We start from the raw sequence: 21,597 nt of genomic DNA, 5'->3' as shown, positions 1-21,597 counted from the left end.
GCGTCTTCTGCTAATGAAGACAGCACCCTGCTGTTGGACCACTCCTTCAAGGTCTCTGTGCTGTCTTCCTATATTTCCCCTTGAGAGAGTGGGTTCATTTCTCTGAATCTGGTGGAGAAAAGACAAATTTTACCCCGTCATTTTGGCTCTTGATTTCTAAAACAGGGGGAAAAAAAAGTTCAGAGAAATGTTACAGTTTTGCCTGAGGGAAAATCATTTTGACACATAGGATAAAATCACAGACTCTAGAGCTCAGGAGAGACTTATTTCCAAAAAGATCATGGAGCTTATTTTTGTCTTGTGTGTGTGCGCGTGTATATACGAGTATGTGTGCTTGTAAGGGAAGCAGAGAGCCCTTTGTGCCCTTGATCAAATATAGAGATGTCACTGAGAAAAACAGCAGAACCTGCTGTCCTATATATAAAAAAGGTACTGTACTGAATTTAGCTCTCCATACAGAAAGGGTCATGAATATGCATTTTGACTAAGAAAATTATTTCTTTTCATAGCCTCATGTGTGAAGCTGTAGGCTAAGCTAATCAACGTAGTTAATTTTAGCCCTCGTTTTGAAGGTTTATTTTAGAAAAGGTCATGGCACTAACCTATGGCTTGTTGTGACAGAGAAGGAAGTGTTGAAGATGTAAAACAAAGCAATTGCAGTGTGCCTCCCCCCAAGACTGTAAGTGTGATGTTCGTATTTAGGTTCAGTTCCACTTGCTATTAGTGATATTATTGACAAGGTGGATTTGATCCGTGCCATGCACAACATTGTCTATTGTGGGACCTGGGAGATCCAAGAGCTGCCTTTCTCTGAGGCCAAGGGTGGCACTGGGCATCTGGTAAAGCTCAATATGTAGATACTAAGTAACAAGAGGTAGAGAAGGTATCTCAGAGATTAAATTTGAGATACTAAATCCTTTATTTGACTTTGGCCTTGGGCTGGCAGGGGACAGAGTCACTGCCTTTCTCTGGCTAAGCCCAGAAGTGTGAGAGCTGGAGTTTCTCCAAGGGACAAAGCTCCACCTTCTCTTTGCAGGTGTGAAGTTTGCTGATGGTGGATGGTGTGCTGGCCAGGGGAAAAAGTGAGGGATCAGAGACATGAAGTAGCCTGCATCCCAGGACTTCAAAGAAATCTAGCTGAATTGAAATGGGGCTGTGGATGAGCAGGGATAGACAAAGAAAGAGACAACACTTTAGAACAGCACTAATAGAGTTTTCTACAATGTTGGGAGTATTCTATGATCTTATCACAGGTGGCTTGAAATGTTGATATTGTGTCTGAATTTGTAATTTTACTTAATTTTAATTTAAATAAGAGTATGTGTGTGGGGGCTACCATTCTAGACAGGGCAATTCTAGAAGGAGCACCACTTCAGAGGAATGAAGCTAGAAAGTTAGAGCAAGCTCAGAGAAAAATATACTATTCAGATTATAAAAGCCAAGATTCTGACCCACAGGTACATAAGAGAATTATCTTGGAAACTTTAAAAAAATAAAGCTGTCTGGACCCAACCCATGGGTACCTATCAGATTTCCTCTTGGTATATGCTTTTAAATGAGAGCTTCCAAATTCACTGGTAGGAGGAGGCAGGTTTGGGACTGTGGGGTTGCAACAAGATGATAGAAAACCTTGCATGCCGAGCTGAAATTTTTATACTGAGCTTTATTGGTGGTGGGGGAGTCATTGAAGATGGAGAATGATGTAGTTAGTGCTTTAGGTAAGATTTGCAACAGCCTGTGTAAGAAGATGGAGGAAAGGGAGATTTGAGGTGATTGCAGAGCTGGGTGTTCAAAGATATCTGGAGTTTTCATTTCTCCCTCAGAGTATGAATGTGTTCATTTCACTCGGGGCTGTCCATATTCTCCCCTGGACTGAATATTGGTTCAAAATGTTCCTTGGCAAATATGCTGCTGCAAGCCTCTAGCCCCACTAAATGTTATGGTGATTGAAAATTACAGTTGCTTCCCAGGGGCCAAGAAGGGGGCTCTTTGTAATGAAATAGAGATGCAACAGCCATTTGGAATGTGGGGTAACTGCCTCTCTGGGACCTCCAGCAAGGGCCCATGGTATCCATAAAAAGGGATGACTCACCAAGGGAAGGACTGATTGCTAGTCTTAGAGTGTATCCTTCATCCTCTATGATTTCCAAACTCCAACAAGCAATCTTAATGTCTGCCGCTGGGAATTAGGACACCATGAGAACAGAGTTTTAGGTCTAGGCAGTAACTCACTGAATAACCTTGATAAACCCATTGGTGGTTCACAGTGTGGGAGAGATGTCTCTTAAATATTGAAAAGGAAAAATCCAATGTATGTTTGAATCACCATTCAGAAACTGACCAAATACCTTTCCAGATCTGCAAAGTGTCAAAGAGTTAGTCCTTTTTTTCTAATAATGCAGTGGAAGATATATCACGAGGACTCGGTGCCCTCATGGCTCTGGGGAGCATGGGAGGCCAAGGTTTTAGTCATGTTTTTTACCCAGTAGGTGTAGTTCAGCTGTGGCCCTGAATGACAGGCTGCTTCTGCCTCAGGAGTGTTTTTCTCCAGCCCTACCATTGGCTCTTTGTATACAAATGCTCCCTTTATATACAATAATGATGTGACCTAGATGTCAGCAAGGACCTCTCCATCCCTGGGAGACCTGGGAGGAAAGCTTGGCTCAAATTACAGCTTGTCTAGAGCTGCGGCATAATTGCTGAAGACAGGCTGCTGCAGGCCTCCCTCGCCTCTGTCTGTGTTCTCAGGCTGAAGGTTCCAATTGGCTCTTATCTCTTCAGACATCAAATACAACATTTTAAAACTTATACCAAGTATTTGGTGAGTTTGGCATTTCACAGAGAGCACAGCATTCCACCATTTCCCTGGCTCTGACCACTCACTCATCTCTAGCAAAAGCTGTTATACAAGGGCTGAGACTATAGCTCTGTGGTAGAGTACATCTGGGGATTTGACCCCAGAAACTGCAAAAATAACAAAAAAAAAAATCAAAAGTGATTAAAATTTTCTTCCCTTGTACTTGTGTCAGGTATTTTTTATAAATACAGTTTCTTTTTATTTTTTGCACAATATATATATATATATAAATGTCACATATATATGACAGCGGAATGCATTACAATTCTTATTACACATATAGAGTACAATTTTTCATATATCTGGTTGTATATAAAGTATATTCTCACCAATTCGTGTCTTCATACCTGTACTTTAGATAATAATGATCATCACATTCCACCATCATTAACAACCCCATGCTACCTCCCTTCCCCTCCAACCCCTCTGCACTATCTAGAGTTCGTCTATTCCTCCTATGCTCTCCCTCCCTATCCCACTATGAATAAGCCTCTGTATATCAGAGAAAACATTCGTCATTTGTTTTTTGGGGACTGGCTAACTTCACTTAGCATTATTTTCTCTAACTCCATCCATTTACCTGAAAATGCCATGATTTTATTCTCTTCTATTATTGAGTAATAGTCCATTGTGTATATATGCCACATTTTTTTTTTATTCATTCATCTATTGGTTCCATGGTTTAGCTATTGTGAATTGTGCTGCTATAAACATTGATGTGGCTGTGTCCCTGTAGTATGCTGTTTATGGGCCAAGGACCTGAACAGACATTCTCAGAAGATGATATACAATCAATCAACAAATATATGAAAAAATGTTCATCATCACTAGCAATTAGAGAAATGCAACTCAAAACTATTTTAAGATTTCATCTCACTCCAGTCAGAATGGCAGCTATTATGAAGACAAACAATAATAAGTGTTGGTAAGATGTGGGGGAAAAGGTACACTTATACACTGCTGGTGGGACTGCAAATTGGTGCAGCCAATATGAAAAGTAGTATGGAGTTTCTTGGAAAATTGGGAATGGAACCACCATTTGACCCAGCTATCCCTTTCCTCAGTCTATAAATACATTTTCTTAAGAAGAAGTTTCATTCCTATTAAGAAAACTAACATTTTCTACCTGCTATAGTAATGATAACTGCCATTTATTGAGCCTCTTCTATGTTCTATTCATTGTGATAGATGAATCATTTTTAGAAGACTTTGAGCAGAGTCAGTGGACAAGCTTTCAAGAAAGAAAATTTAATTTCCTGTAGAATAACTCATCCCTGATGAATGACTCACTATAACAATGTCCATTGGAGCGGACTATGTTGTGTCCTACGAGGTCTGAAGATTAAAGTTGCAATGTAAAAGAATGTGACTTTGCCAGCAATGGTGCTTTCCCTTTAAAAGATGTTTATTTTACTATATAGCATCATTTATTTTTTAATATTTTATGTTGCAACTATGAGTTAAGATGTTACATAATACCCATGTCTTTGGTTGGGTTCCTTCAAAGCAGTACCTGAGATGGATATTCTGGTGCCTGTATTTTATTATTGGAGAGCTGTCAGGATGGGGGGACCAGAATGGGACTGGGGGCTATGTTTGGACAGGGAAGGGACCATTGCTGAGCAAGGATGTGGTCTCAGCTGGAGAACAGCCCAGCCTGATCATACAGAAGGATCTGGAGCAGGAGTAACACCACAGAGATGGTTCTACTTCTAGTCAGTCACTGGCCAAGACTGGCCCTGGGGTACAGGGGAGGCATCCTCCATTGATAAGAAGGCTTCCCTGATCAGATAGCAATTCTCTGGAAAGGGGAGAATCTGTGTGCTACTACTGTGTGTTCCATTGTGTCCTCCCAAATTTCATATACTGAAGTCCAAACCCAGCACTTGAGAATGTGACTGTGTTTGGAGCTCAGTCCTTTACAAAAGTAACTAAGCTAAAATGAGGCTGTTAGGCTAGCCCTAATCCAATTTCACTTGTGTCCTTATAAGAAGAGGAGACTAGGACATACAGAGAGATGCCAGGGCTGGTGTGAAGAGACCCAGGGGCCATCCAAGAAAGGGGCCTCAGAGGATTTCAACCCAGCACTGTGATGATAGACTTTCCAGCCTCTGGAACCATGAGAAATAAATTTCTGTTGCTTAAACCACCCAACCTGTGATATCTTTTTATGGAAACCCCAGCTGATAGCAGCCAACACTCACAGCAGCTAGAGGATTTGTGTGACAATGATGTTTTAGGGTGTGCTTGGTAAGGCCATTTGGTAGGGCATCAATAGTATCCACTGTATCCACTTACAAAGGAGAAAACTGTGAATCAGAGAAGTGGAGGAGTCTGCCCAAGGTCATATAGCCAATAAGGACCCGAGGCAGGATTTGAACCCCTGTCACCCTATAGCTTGTCTTTCTCATCACTACTTCATGTCACCTCTGCTAATGGGAGGTAGTCTTTGTCAGAAGCAGCAGATATTGTCAGTTAACTTTGGCTTTGATTTTTGTCATTTCTTTTTTTTTTTTTTTCTAATTTGTGTTTACCTCACACAATGCTGCTCCTGGGGAAACTGAGGCAGCTCAACATGGAAAATATAAATGTCTGTGTTCCTTTACAAGGTATTGCCTTTTACCCTATTGTTTTGAGAAGGTTGTAACATATTAATGATAGGTTTCTCCTTCATATGAGAAAATGATATTTTTATATAAAGTGTTTCCTATTAAAAAATGAATTTGAGCAATCTTTTCCACACCCACAAATGTCATATTTAGGAAATGGGAAATTCTTTCAGACCTGCTCGTCAGTGTAAAAATAACTATTGTTCTGAGTACTGTTGCTCCCAATTTGTAATGAGAGAACATGGTCTTTGGAGAAGCCACATTGACATATAACAATAAATTGGTTTTTCTTATTACAGCTTTATAATAGCTTTTGTTCAATATTTTCTGGCTTGCTATAATATTGCTATTACCCTTTTTGAGAAAACTAGGAAATAAAGGAAAAATAAAGGACATCTCTGGGCATCTGTCTGCTGCTGAGGACCCCCACTGAGACTGCCCACCAAAACTGAAATAAATAGCATCCTCTCTTCATGAGGAGGTTCTTTTCCCCATATGTTGGCTATAGTAAGAAAAATTTTTAAGAATTTTTAAAAAAATATCTTCAGGGTATTGTTTTACTTTATAGGAGAAGAGTGCAAGTGAGTCTGTTGGATTTCTCAAATCACAAGTCATTTGTTCACCTTTCCCAACAAACATTAATTCTGACACTATTATTAGATATGCAAACAGAAGTAGTGTAATCTTGTGGCTGGAGCAAAGTCTAGGGAACCTGGAGAAAGCTACAGTCTAATCGTGCATGCCATCACACTCTGAGTTATCTTGACTGAGTCCTCCAACTTTGTAGGCCTCTGGGAGGTTGCTGGGTATTTTAGTAAAAATGTGCTAGTCAGCTTTATATTACTATGACAAATACCTGAGATAATCAACTTATAAAGAGAAAATATTTATTTTACCTCATGGTTTCATAGGTTTTAGCCCAAGGATAGTTGTCCCCATTGCTTTTGGGCCTGGGGTGAAGCTGCATAGCAAGGTGGGGAGCACATGATGGAGCAAAGCCATTTACTTCCTGGCCATGGAGTAAAAGAGAGAAAATGAAACTGGGATCCCATTAGCTCCTTTCAGAGGATGCCCCCAGTGACCTACACCTCTCACTAGGCCCCACCTCTTGAAAGTTCCATCACCTCCCAAGAGCATCAAGAGATGGGGACCAAGCCTAAACCATACCAGAAAACTTTTTTCTGTTCAAAGGTGTGAACACATCTGAAATAATAAGTTCAAAATATGTGAGAAAGAGGAAAGGAAGCAGAGCTCTTAGGGAAAATAATCTGTCTCCTTCCTCTCCTACTCTCTTCTGCATCCCCTTCCTCTCCAAAAAAGATTAGCAAATTTTTTGCATATGATACTCTGTAGAAGTTTAAAAGGCCTTATCTCTTAGATACTATGCATTCATTTATTCAGCAATAAGTTTGGAGTGTCTCCTTTGCAACCCACATTGGACATACCCTGGAGAACAGGACATGTATGGCTCCTGGTTTCCTAGAGTTTGCTATCTACCTGGATATTAGTAGAAATTGTTTTTTATATGAGCAGACATTAAGTGCCAGTCATTGTGCTAAGTTAGTGGTTCTCAAACTTAAGTGTAAATCATGATCACCATTTCCAAAATGCACATTGTTGGACCTCTACTCCAGTTTCTGATTCAGTGGATTGGAGACTGGGTGGAGGGTGGGGGTGGCTGAGAATGTGTATTTCTATTATGATTCCAGGTGCTGCTTCTGTTGCTGTTGTTGGGCCTTTCCTTTGAGAACCATTCTGCCAAGCCTGTCACATTCATTTACTCAAGTCTTATCGATATTTAGTATCATTTGGGATGGTGGCAGGTGCACAGGCTGAGATCTTCCTCCAAAATAAGTTTTTGTTTGTTTGTTTGTTTTTAGAGAAAATTTGATTTTGCCTTTAGGCGAAGTTACTGTTTTATGAAAACTGACTCTTTACGAAAAATTATTTAATGTATATCTGATCATTTCATAATATTAAAGAGCTGGTGCAATAACAGATGAAGGAACAGGGAGGTTTTACTTAACAATTGTACCTGTTTGTCATTTTCTCTTTGAAGATCTTGATACAGAGCAATAGTTCTCAAAGTGCATTGCCAGAACAGCAACATCATTAGAAATGCAGGACCCCAGGCCCTATCCCCCTACCTACTGACTCATAAATGCTAAGTATACAAGCCAGGAATCTGTTTTAACAAGCCTCCTAGGCGATTCTGATGCACACTCAAATTTGAGCACATCTAAGATAGAGGGGAGTGAGAATTGGGCTGAGTCTGAAGAAGGCCCCTGGCATTCAATATTCTCAGCTCCCTTAAGACAATTTGCCAGGATGACTAAGCTACAATTTTTTTCTTTCTCATAAGTCAAAACTCTATCCTTTGTTGCCCAATATCTTTTAGAATTACTGGGAATGCAGTCATAACTTCAATCTGAAATAGCTTCACTAGCAAAGATGAAAATTCCTAGCTAATCATAATAGCACTGGTTCAGTGACAGAAACAAAGGATTCAGATGATTTGCATTCTAATCTCTTGTCTACCATGCATGCAGCTGTGGTTTGTTATTAACCTCACTTTTCTTGTATGAAAAATGGTCAGAAAACAAATGTCATTGGTCTAACTTGAAGAGTCGTTGCAAAGATCAAATGGAATAATAGATATGAATGTGCTTATGAAAGTATGCACTGCTGTGCAAACACAAAAATTTTAAATATGAGCTGCTCACACTTATCTCTTTGCTTCCCTATTAATAAAATAGGAATAGTTCGTTACTCAAAACTCCATGGAGATTGTGATTTAGACAGCTAATAGCACAATTTGAGCTCTTCTAAAGTATATTCTGTGGTTCATGTTTTGTCTTTAACAAACAAAGGTTGGAAGATGTGGAAATAGAATAGAATATTCTGTACTTTATTATAGTGTTTCTATATAATATATGATAGTACTTTTCTTTGAAGTGGTCACATTCTAGATCAATGGTTCTCAGAATGTGGTCCCTGGACCAGTATCAATAGCATCATCTGAGAACTTGTTAGATATGCAAATTCTCAGTTACCACCCCAGTCAACCAAATCAGCTGTTTGGGGAGTAGGGCCCAGCATTATGTGCACTACAGGCTCTGCAGGTGGTCCTGATGCTCAGTCTAGGCTTAGAGGAAGAGATTTATGTGTCTTAATTGAAGGATTTGACAAAGGCCACCCTTTTCTCTAGCTTGGATATGCAGCATCTTTGTCCAAACTCAGACAGTAACTGTTGGATTCCTTCATAACCACACTCTGTCACTGCCCACCCAGTGCAGGAAATCTGAAATGCTACTGCAGTGTGTCTGTTATGAAACTGACTTCAGGGCATGAGGAAATTAAAGTTATTTATCACAACCCATTTTCTCCTCTGTGACAGGGGAAATGAGGCTTAGCTAACAAGGCTTCAAATTGGGCTCATGCACAAACAACACACAGCTTGACAAACACAGTTTAAGCAGGCTTACATTTCTTTGACTTCCCCTTTGAAACTGAGCCCTTTCTTAAGCAGCACAAAGGTATGTTGAGCTTACTTAAAAAGTGCTGGAGATGGAATCATCCCAGTCTGATCTTGTTTTGAATACCATTTTATACTTGTTATGTATTTGTGATTATCTAATTTCATATTTCTTCCTGGTGTGGGTATTAACTGGAAAAAGTACAGTGGTTCCCATACTACTTCCGACCATAACTAACATTTATTGGGTACATCCCATAGTGTGGTGAATAGTGCACAATTCTGTGAGATGTATATTATCATCTCTATTTTATAAATGAAGAATCTGAACTGCTGAAAGTTTAATTAATGCCCCATGTTATGAAGCTATTTTTAAGTCCTGATTCAGTGCAGGTCTTTTTGAGGCCCAAGCCAGCATTCTAAACCAAATTGTGGATTGAGAAGTTACTTTAGGGAGTAACAAATAGCATTTTTAAAGAATTGAATAGAATGGAAAACACCAGAATATAGCACATGTAGTTTGGGCAGTAGGTCTTGATGCATGAAACTTTTCTTTTAACTCCAAAGATGCATGTATATACACACATATAAGTATGTTGCTGTGTACTGGGAACAAAATAGAATATATTTTTTACTGTATCATACTCACATTTGAAAGCAAAGTTGGGGTTGGGAGGAACAAATAGAAAAAGTGAGAGCAAGAGGGAAAAGTATGAAAGAGTAAATGAATGACTAACTATAAAAGAGACACAAGACTGAAGGAGGAACAGTAGAAGGGAACAAGAAGGGAAAGGATGGCAACTCTGTAAAAGAGAATAGAGATTTGGGTAAAGTCTAGGGAGGAGGAGGTCATATGGAAGTCACATGACTCCGTCCACCATTCCATTCAGCATATGCTCCTACTTGATGGCAAAACAGAGCTCTCTTGTTGGATTTTAAGCTTTCATATACTTCTCATGCTGTTATTCCTATTCTGAATGCAAGTTGAATATTTTTATAAAGTGTGGTTCCTATATCTAAATCATCTATCTCATCTGGCTCTCAACACAAAATCAGTGGTCTTAAGGGGAAACAGGTTTTGTTGAAATCAATGAATGTGTAAGATCCTCAATGTGCCCCTTGCAAAGTTGGCAAAGGCAATTTTGAATACATGTAATTTTTGTCTTTTTAGCAGACTAATTTTGATTCCACTGCATAACCTCTTGTGTTTTAGTGGGAAAACACAGATAACAAATAGATATTAAAGCCTTTTATTGCCAGGAAACTCTACATCCATTAAGAATTTTACTTTCAAAGGATTCTGGAGTTGATTAATAAAAAACCCATTTTCAAACTTGTGGAAATTGAGTGAATATTTGCATGAAGCTTCCATACATACAGATACTTTCAAAAGCATCTTATTATTGAATCTTCATAACTACTTAGGTAGATTGCCCGCATGTAAATTTTACTGAGAAACTGGAGCTCAATAAGTTTAAGTACCTTGCCCAGATTTTTCCATAGAAGGAGATAAAGATAGATTCAAACCTTAATTCTTAGACTCTGAATGTTTTTTCCACTAGACAAAAAGAATAAAAAATGGATCGAAAAACAGTGCTTTGTGTCACAATTTAGAAGAACAATTTTGTTTGTAATAGTGTGGTGCAAAATCTAAAATGCCCACTCTTTTCCTCTGGTAGCATATCATTATGTAATTTCTTCCACTCCCACCCCAAAGATATTTCTCTATTTCTAGGCTCCCATTAGCAAATTAGAGTTGATATTGCTATACTTTCTTGTGATCCATCCTTGGCCTTTCTTTGTTGAAGATTATTGAAAGTACCAGTTCTCTTGCAGTGGCTAACAGTGTTGTATCTAGTAATGGGTTATTGGCATCAACTAAAGTGGGTATTCTTTCCTTTTTATTTTTCCTTTTTTTTTAAGAATAGATGTTGTCGTCAGTGTAAATAGGACCCACCAGAGTGAATTACATTTTAAAAGCCTTCATAGCCTGTTAGAAAACAATTGTGATATTTTCCCCAGCTTGCCAAAATACCATTGCTTTATATCCTGTCCATCTTATTTGGTCCCACTACTAATATTTTATTTAAGAAAGAAACTTCCAGAAGAATGCTAGCCATTTCATTCCAACTATCTCTGCTAAAAACTTTGTGTGTTGTAATAAGACCTTTTCACCAGTGTATTTTGTCCTTATTTTTCTCCTAAATCCCCTCATTTTTAATAAGGATTCATGCTCCATTTCTTCTTGTTTTATGGACTTCATCTCCTACCTTCTAAAGGTAGCTGTAAATGAAAGTGTCTTTCCTTTCCTCCACTGGTTTCATTTGCTGAGTGTTTATTATATTAAATAATATATTTTTAAGAAGCTAAGATTCATCCCTACACTCCATAACAGCTTTGTCAGCCCAAATAAAATATACATCTCTGGGACAACATGGGGGATCCTAGCCTCATTACAATTTTACTAATTGATTGTTGTTTATTTCAGAAATCCCTGAAGACCCTCTTGTGGCTGAAGAGTATTATACAGATGTGTTTGATTCCTGCTCTGAAGATAGTGAGGAGCAGGAAGAAGAAATAGTGTTCTCAGGACTGGAGGGAGAGGTCAAGGAAGAGGGACCCCAACCAGCTTACAGAACAAACCAACAGGTACCTGCCGCTCCAGTCAGAAGTAGTGGAATTATCTGAGGTACTGACTAGACATCTCAGAAAGATTGAAGGAAGTCTTAAAACCTGAAGTGGAGGACAGGAGCACTAGAATATTTTTATGATGGCTCCATGTATAAACCTTCCAAGGGGCAGGGGCAGGTAGGATTTTAAGAATCTACTCTGGGCCAAGTTGACAAGGGAAGGACCAACATACATAGCATTTATTGGAGGAGCAAGGGGATGATGCACAGTACATTGTTTGCACACCAACAAGTGCCTCAGATGCAACTATTGAATAAACAATGCATATGTCTGTTTAGAAGGGACAGTGAGATTTTTAATATAGTTTTCTGCCTGGTAATCAAATTTAGAGTCTTCATTTTTACAAATTTAATACAAATACATATTTGTAAAGACTGACTTTGTTCTGGCCATAACAGATGATATTTCTAGCTACTTTCAGCTTCTGAGGGCCCATCCTTACACTGCTGAGTCTTTCTAAGTGTATACCCTCATATAGAGCTCTTTAATTGTGGCATGACTAAGCCTTATGTGAGTAATAGGCCAAGAAATGGTCCTGACATATGTTTTCTCTGTTGGGTGTCTGTAGGAGATTTAAGCAAGAGGTATGTGAAGAGAAAGCAGATGCCTATGGGAAATTTATGAATATGTACCTCATTTTCTTCTTGAACCATAAACCTGGCAATCTTTCCAAGCCTATGCTACCATGAGGTACAGAAGCTTTTTATTAAAAACTGGAAACTATTCAGCTACTAAAATAAAACTCAATCTGATTCAGGTTCAGATTCAGGTACCTGAGTCAATGGAAACTTAATTTGGGGAGATGATTTTTGTAGTACATAAACTACAAAAGGTTGTACATAAACCATTCAACCATTTTTAATGAAAACTGAGTAATCGATCATAATATGCAATAAAACCAACAAGAGATGTTTCTCAAGTTCTACAGAAGAGAAAAAGAGAAAAGAAGGGAGAAATGAATTAGTAGGGAATAGGTGTAAGACTAAGCAGAGAAAGAAATGAGAGAAATAGAAAAAAGAGAAAGGATGAAAGAATTTAAGAGACAAATACATGAGACGATAAATAAATTATTGACAAAAAAACAGAATGAAAGTGGGGTAAGATTCATAATGCCAAAATACAAACTTTCCTTTTAGCATTTTCCCAACTTTTCCAATGACTGCAGGGGGGATAAAAACAAACCAGAGCCTACTACTGTAAATTGAAAATATAATTTCCAGTTGCTTCTGTGCTGTTGTTATAAACAACTGAAACAAATGTTATTACAATATTATAGAAACTTTATTCTGCGCCTGTTGTTGCAAAACATGATATGCAAAATTCATACTCAGTGTTTTGCTCTCAGAGCCTCAATTTTTTAATAAAATAATTCAACTCAGAAAACCACATGAAAAAAATACACTGCAGACACCACCCAGGTCAAGAAATAAAGCTCTGAAAGCTTTATCTTTTCCATTGTTGCCAGAACTTAGGGTTGGAAATCAGATTTCTTATATCTGAATCTAGCCTTTCTCACTTTTGGATCTCATGCAGGTTACTAAACTTCACTGTGCCTCTGGTTTCTAACCTGTAAAATGGGAGAAAAATGGTTCCTACCTCATAGAGTGGGTTTTTTGTTGTTGTTTGTTTGTTTGTTTGTTTTGGGTCCCAGGGATTGAACCCAAGGGTGCTTAACCACTGAGCCACATCTCCAGCACTTTTTAAATATTTTTTTTAGAGACAGAGTCTCACAGAGTTGCTAAGTGCCTCACTAAGTTGCTGAGGCTGGATTTGTACTCCGATCCTCCTGTTCAGCCCCCTGAGCCTCTGGGATTAAAGGCATGCCACAGCTTCCAGCTCCATAGAGTGGTTTTAAGATTAAATGAAATAATTAATATAAAATATATATTATAGATCCCAGAACGTAATTATGTACTTAATAAATATGCAATAACTTAGCTATTATTGTGAAGTTACCCAGACATCCTGTGGCCTTTTTATGATACCAATAAAACTCTTTAAAGTGAGATTTTACAATTGTAGATGGACACAATACCTTTGTTTTGTTTATTTATTTTTTATGTGGTGCCAAGGATTGAATCCAGTGCCTTATAAATGCCAGGTGAGCGCTCTACCACTAAGCCACAACCCCAGCCCCACAATTGTAGTATTTCTTAAAATCCTTCTTCTTGTGTCTTAAGGCATGTGAAAATATGAGGACAGGGATTTTGCTTTCTGGCCTGTGTATCTGTCACATGTTATATGACAATTTGGGTTGATTTAAAATAATCAGTTGGGGCAAGGTGCTAAGTCTTCTCACATACATGATGGTGTTTTTTCTCACACATTCTGTTGGACTGTTATTCTCATTCCTGTTTTCCAGATGAGGAAAAAGTGTGTTTCTGAGAGAGGAATAACTTGCCAGCAGTCCAGCTAGGGAAGAACCTGCTTCCAGCCTAGGGCAGCCATATTCCTAAGCCAGTGTTTTATCCTACTACACAAGGTATATCCATCTAGCATGGACTTGGTATAGTGGAAACAGGAGTGGAAATCACAACTGAATATTGTATTAGAGATGGGTAATTACAACCCCATTTTGTTATTGTCTTTGCTGCTGCTTCTTCTTCTTCTTCTTCTTCTTCTTCTTCTTCTTCTTCTTCTTCTTCTTCTTTTCTTCTTTTCCTTCTCCTTCTCCTTCTCCTTCTCCTTCTTCTCCTTCTCCTCCTCCTTCTTCTTCTTCCTTTTTTTTGGTACTAGGGAGCTAACCCACAGGCACTTAACCACTGAGCTACATCCTCAGCCTCTTTTTATTTAGAGGCAGGATCTTGCTAAGTTACTTAGAGCCTCATTAAATTGCTGAGGCTGGTCTTGAACTTGTAATCTTCCAGCCTCAGCCTCAGCATGTGCCACCACACCCAGCTCCCTCTGTGGTTTTGTATGTTTTGTTTTGTTTAAAAACTAATTCGATGTAGTTTCTCCATTCCAAAAAGTGGTGGGTGGGAGGATGTCATGGATGTTAGTTCTTCCATTTTGATTTAGCAACACATTAATTACACTTCAGCACTCAGAGAAGAGACCCAGTCACTTCACATTTTGAATTATGTGAAACCTACAGCCTTCTCTGACATTTACCTCTTTTCTCCAGTCTTGTCCTTGAGCCCTGAGTATGCTAGGGTCTGTTTGGGTGGTCATTATACCCATGTTTTTTTTTTTTTTAATAATCAGAGCGAAGTTAATTACGTTTTCTCCTGATGGGAATCATATTTTGAGGGGGAAGTGTTTTCAGAAATATAAACAGCTACAGGCTTCATCGTGATTGATTCCTGAGTCTTGGTGCCAACCATGACAATCTTTGCAGCAGTGGCATCTCCAGAGCAGTTTTATTAAGCATCTAATTGCTATTGGTTGCCAGTTGTTCCTTTGCTGAGAGAAGCAAAACATCAATGACACCTTTATCACAAGCCACTATCATATTGTTGATGGCTACTCTGTGAAGTCTGTGTTTCCCAAATTGAACCAGTCTCTTAGATCTCAGAAGAATAGAGTTCATAGTTGCCATCACAACAGGGCTGTCCACAGCATTTGTAGGACCCATCACTGAAAGCATTTCATGTGCTCTGATGGGCAAGTCTTGGGGTTTCAGGCTGATGAGTGTTTTCATTAGTTCTTCTCTCTTTTCCTTACTGCCTTGCCCATTGTTTCCCTCTCCAAGACTAATAAACGGCTCAGGTGCACTAGTGATACACGTACAAGATGGGCAATAATGACTTGACACAGAACTCCCTCCACAAAGCTCTGTTTCATGCAGGCCACATTCAATGAGTCTTGTTTTAAAAAGGCTTTTCAGGACCATGGTATTTGTTTCTGCTAAGATGAAGGACTGCAGCTAATTCAGAAGTTTTCAGATCTTTCAGTGGTCTGAAAGTCTCTCTGAACACCAAAGCCTTAGGAAAAGAAGAAATACTCTTCCATTTGAAATGTGGCCACAGAGAGAACACTGTATACAGAGTAAGTAAGGTTTAAGGTTTCCCCTGGGGACCCTTGGATTAGACCATTATGAAGATAGATGCCTCAAGAGTTATTAATGAAGCATTAATCCGATCTTAATTATTGGAACAATAGCAGCTACCATTCCCAGAACCTTCTTTTCATGCTCAGTACTTTATATTCTGAGTCATCTTAGATCCTCTGGGAAGTGGATGATAAGACACAACTAGAAATGACAGAAAAAAGCCCGTGCACGAGGTAGATAGGGAGCATCAAACTGTGCTGAAGGAGGGAAGGAAGGAGGAAGGGAGGAAGGAAGGATGGAAAGAAAAGGGAAAAAGTGGAACAAAGGAAGGAAGGAAAGACTGGGTAAAGGAAGAAAGGAAAAAAGAAGGGACGGAGCAGGGTAAGAAGGAAGGATTAATTGTGCAAAAACTTTAGATTGAAGTGCAGTCCTGAAAAAGGCTTGGAAGCTGATACAGGTGGCCTCACAGCGAAGACTTCCATTTGTAGGAGTGCTGCACTGGGGAGGAATGGCCTGGCTCTAGCATCCCCTCTGCGCTCAGACTGGCAGGGAACCATCTAGGAAGAGCACAACCTCCCGTGGGGCGGGACTTGTCAGGTCCTTAGGCTCATTGCTGCAGGCTGTCCTTGAAGGAAGTTGTGACACACCTCATAGCTGCCACAGATAAATAATTTAATTCTTGTAATGGACCCTTTGATGTATGTATTCTAGGTGAATTGTATCAAACCAGAATTTAACTAACTGGATTCTAATAAGGGAATAGGGTAAAGGAGAAAGTGAGGGTAAGAGAAAGGAAGGGGCTTGAATTAAGGATTTTAGGCAATTCTGCCTGATATTTCAGAACGTGAATATCCCAGAGTGAGATGAGCTGTGAGCTGTAAATCCAGAGTCCTCCTGCTGCATTTCAGTTCTTGTGTGTCTCTCATATTATGAGACTCTATTGCTTCAATTGTTGCACTTAGATTTACAGTCTCTTGTAATTTAAAGGTATGTATTTTTAAATGTAGTCCTCAGTGCAAGTCAACCATCTCATTTGTTGCTCAAAAAAGCAAGAACAGTGGGAGATATTTTGTATCTAATTGATTTTGCATAAATGCCAACCATAAATCCCAGGTCCCTTGAAAGATGAGACTGCTGTGACATCCCAACCTCACGTAAGAGGAAACTGAGGCTTAGGGAGGTTATTTATCCAAGGTTACATAGCTATAAAATAGCAGACCTTGACTCTCTGTTTAGCCCCTATTTTATATAGTATTTACCCAACAATGATAATCCCTCCTTTGCTAGTGGTGATAGAGGAAACACATGAAGTACAAAGGAACAGTTGAGGGGCCATTGCATTATCTGGTACCATGGCAAGATCTGTTTTACTAAGCAGAATTACTGAGCTTTGTACAATGCAAAATTTATACCAGTTCTAGGAACAATGCTGAATTATGAAAAGTAAATTTTTTTAAAAATCACCTCTTTCCTCTGTGAAGGGATACCGATTTATCTCCTTCTACTCTGTTTTTTTTTTTTCTTTTAATAGAAGATGCTAGAATTCTTGATTCCCAATAAGGACAGTGGTATACCTGCTATTTTACATGATCTGACCTAATTCATTTAATTGCATACATGGGAGAAAACACTTTCTGTCTTGAATTAACCTTAAAAGTCATCAGTTCTAAGGAGCAGCCTGCCAATGATTGCATGCTTTTGAGTCATTTCTCCATCAGTATTCACATGGGCTGTGTCCCAGGCTATAAAGTAGCCAGGCTTGCTGAGGTGTTAATGGATACTACCAGTTTGCTGTGCCATTCCTTCAGGTGACTGGCCTTCTGTAGACTTAATGTGTGTTGTTCAAAGAAGTGACTTCAGTGTGTCAGTTTCCACTCATCCCAGATCTCATTGCTGCTCCCTCTGTTTTTGCAGGGCATAGCACAGTAGGCCTTAGTTCTTACTTCTTTTTAATAGATCCACTATTTTGTTTCAGAATATTCCTACATTTCTTGCTCCAATATCAAAACATGAAAAAGAGAGAGACATTAGAGTGGATAAAGACAAAGTCACACTAAGCAGGAATTCAAGTTTCTGCATTTGTTTCAGTGTAAATGAAGTTATAGGTCACCAGCCCTATGGTCTCCCTATTGATAGATGAGCAGAGGTCCACCAGCTGATGAGGGAGCAAAGGGACAGTGACCTACAGTGTGAGATTCCCTGTGTTCTTCTGCTTCTGGAGCTGGGAAGAGTGTGGTGGAGACTTTTATAGAACTGATAATACCAACTGCTGTGGTACCTTTAGAATTTTCTTTCCAACAACCTTATCCCTGTCATCTATCCTAGACCAATTCTAGTTTCCCTAGCTATCATCAGGGCTGAGGTTCACCGAGTATACAGTAAAAAAAAAATAAAAAAGCCTTCAAAAAACATGTAAATCTTTGTTAACAATCCTTGCAACAGAAAAATTAAAAGGTGCATCCCACTATTTTGTTTTAAATTCCACAAAGATTTAATTTTCTGAGTATTTTATTCACATAGTAAGGAGAGTGAATACCATTTCATGGTATCCAGCCTAGAAGGAAAGGAGTGTGACATGTCAGTGATGTTGTTGGAGGTGCCATCTTTCCTGTATGACCTGCCAATCTGGAGATACGTGGGGGCACATCATACTTGAGAATGGCAGTAATCACAGTTAATCAAGCAAAACTGTGTTGCAGTATGCCAGGTGCTCTGCTAAGCTCTCTGCATGCCTTATCCCATCTTGTACTCACCAGCACTCTATGGGGTTCATATTTTCCATCCCATTTTACAAATTAAGAAATTGTGAATAAGAGAGGATAATTAATTTAACCTAGATCACTGAATCCAATGACAAACTGAGATTCAAACTAGCAAATATGTACTGTGTTAACCACTAGTCATTTGGGGCAGGTATAGAACTCAATGTAGAAGTTACTCAATGAGAAGAAAAGGAGATGTTTACGACCTAAAGGAAAGCTCCACCAATGTGAAAATGGACTATGACCTGATTATTTTAAATCATATTTAAATCACAGGACATGGTTTTCTGCTTTCTCTGTAGGATCAAAATGAGAATAAAACTAGAACTGGAGTTGAAAATAGTAATCTGCAATAAATAAGTGTGTGTCATCAGGGCTTCCTTTTGGAATTTGAAAATATTTCTGTCTTTATCCCAATAAATTTCCCTTAAATTGCAGGATTTTCTTTCCTAGATTACTAGACAGGTGGTATGTGAAGAATTAATCCAGATCAAGGAGAGGTGGCTTACCCTCCACACAAATGGAACTCTGGGAGTGGGATGTAGCAGAGAGAGAACTGATTTCACTAGCTCCTGGAAAATCTATTACCCCTGTTCTTGGGCAGGTGTTATGTCACCAGTCCATCAGCCCAACTTTCTTTTTTATTCTCTTCATCTTTTACATTTCCAAACTGTATTCCAAAATAACTTGAGTTCTGTCATCAAATACCTATAAATGTCTCTGACACCCTAAAGCAACCCCGCAGCCCCTGACTTGCTGGGAACCTGGGCATTAATAAGACAGCTGCAGTTAGAAGACTTTAATAATGCAGAGTAAACAAGATACAAGCAGTGAAATGGAGACACATTGACAGTCATGTTTCAGTGATTCTGAATTTAGCAACAGAGGTATTTAGTGTTATAGGAGTTAGGGAGGCTTGTTTACAGTTTGAGTTTTGCAGATACAGCTCTATGTTGCCATCACTACACACATTTGAGGGCAGAAGGCAACCAACAGCCTTGAGATAAGGCAACCAACAGCCTTGAGTTAAAATCTCAGCTTCCTGATTCCGGGGTAACCCCCATAAAAGTGCCATCAGCTCTGTACTCTGACTTTGCATTAAACAATATCCTCTGCCTTCCCATGAATTATGAATGCATGTAAGCAAGTACTTGACTTTTAATGAGATCAAACTGAGATGTGAAAGGTACATCTGAGTGTGCAGAAAATGGATAAGGTCACCTTAGTGTTTTGGTTTCTGTAACTTAGTGACATTTGGGGATGTTGTTGTAGATCCAATTTGAGGAGAGTAAATAATTGCTTAGTAATGTAACTGGCAGAAAAGAAAGTAGATGAGTTGTTACGTGGACCATTCATTTATATATTATGTATTCAAGTGTTCTAGGCAACTGAATATATGGTAGTGAACAGATAGACACAGCCCCACTCTGATGGACATATCAGTCTCATGTATTTGAATAGTCTCTATTGACTGACAACTCCTCAATGTGTCTTCCATTCATCACTTGTCTCCCCAGAACTCTAGGCTTACATACCTAGTATGCCAGGGAGTAGAATTAGAAGTCATATGGACCTCTGATAAACATACCAAGTATGTTTCTGCCTTTGGAAGTCTGGAGTGCTCTTTCCACCAGATGAACAAGTAGTTTTCTCCCTCTCTGTCTATAAGTCTTAGCTTATATGTACTCTCATTGGAGAGAACTCTGCCCACCTTAAATAAAATAGTATTTGCTGGCCTGAGAATCCATTTTCTGCCTTTCCTCCTTATTTTCCTCCATAGTCGTTCTCACCATCTGAGTTACCACTATTTATTTGCTTATTCATTTATGATCTACTGCTTCATATTAGAATGAAAGAAAGCAGGGCAGAGATGCTATGTTTTTTTTTTCCATTGCTGAATCCCCTACACCTTAAGTAGTGTTTGGCACAGAGCAGATTCTCAGTAGGTATTGTGAAATACACGAATAAATGAATGAACATAATGTATGATCTAGTGGGGCAGGTGGTCAATAAGCCAATACACAAACAAACAAGTAAGAGCAACCATGAAATGAAGAAGCTGAAGTGGTAGAAGATATGAGCTTTTAGGGGGTGTTGAGAGACTTACTAAGAAGAGTCAGGGAGAACTTTTAGGAGATGCTTTTCAGCTGTGACCTGAAGGATAGAAAGGGGCCAGATGCTATGAGATAAGGAAAAGAAGTTGGAGAGAAGTGTTTCAGGGAGAGGGAACAGAATGCAGAAAGGCCCCTGATTGTGAAAGGGCTGGGCAAGTTCTAGAAGCTGTGTAGTGAACAAGAAGGTCATCTGAGGTTGGAGATGCCAGACCAACTGTAGTTATACCATGAAGACCTTGTAAGGAGAGTGGATTCTAAGTGAAAGGCTAATTCAGTGGAGAATAACTGAAACAAAGCCTTAAATGAATCTATTGTGATATAAATGAGAACCAGGGTAGAGACTTGGCTGGAAGGAGGCCTGGGGGAACTGTTGGGGATGACAGATTTCTTTACACTTGTTTTGGACTGTGTCTATTCAGGTGTACAACTCAGAATTATACACTTAAGATATATGCATCTTGGTGTATGCAGAGTTTATCTCAATAAAAACATACATCATCAACATTGCTATCGAGAGAGGGAAAAATAATAGAAAACTGCAACAGAGTTTCAATATTCTTGCACATTCATGAACCATGTGAGTCTCAGTCTGTACTGAGGTCACTTCCTGGCTGCTTATAGTCAGGGGGATCTTTGCAGGTTCCAGGAGGTTCTGGGTACAACCAAATGAGGTCTCTCGGGAGGAAAAGTAGGTCCAGAATGATCATGGGTAAGTAAGAAAGAGGGTTCTGCATGGTTTGTGGGATGACTCTGAGAGAAGAAATGACCAAGAGGTTAAATAAATCAGTTCACTTACACCTACACACTCACTGATATAGGGGACAAGTGAGTGTGAACATGTGCCTGGGGTCTCAGTAAAATGAAGCTCAGCTGAGCGCTTCTCTGTGATTGGAGCCATCACGGAAGGTTGTGTCTGCTTCATGCACATATTTATAGATCTGTGCCTGCTCTGGGTTGTTCAACAGATGGAGAACCTGGTGTCAGGTCTGGCAGCATACCATGAAGGCATCTGTGCATCTCTTCCCATTCATTTCGAGCAGCTTTCAGCCATTGGAAACCTAAGACACTTCTCTAACTGTGAAACTCTTTGTATTGGTA

The 21,597-nt window shown here is 39.2% G+C and overlaps 1 protein-coding gene across 1 annotated transcript in view; it reads left to right on the top strand.

The window, feature by feature from the left end:
• Positions 1-21,597, top strand: part of Nek11 (NIMA related kinase 11) — a 337,064-nt gene that overhangs the window by 205,700 nt on the left and 109,767 nt on the right. The window contains exon 14 of the mRNA XM_027933893.2: positions 11,430-11,590. Within this exon, the coding sequence (XP_027789694.2) occupies positions 11,430-11,590 (161 nt within the window). The remainder of the gene's footprint in view (positions 1-11,429; positions 11,591-21,597) is intronic.

Source organism: Marmota flaviventris, chromosome 8, assembly GCF_047511675.1.
Source record: "Marmota flaviventris isolate mMarFla1 chromosome 8, mMarFla1.hap1, whole genome shotgun sequence".
In the NCBI taxonomy this organism is placed as follows: Eukaryota; Metazoa; Chordata; class Mammalia; order Rodentia; family Sciuridae; genus Marmota; species Marmota flaviventris.
The sequence above is the reverse complement of the archived record's forward strand: the minus strand, read 5'-3'. Positions and strand labels throughout refer to the sequence as shown.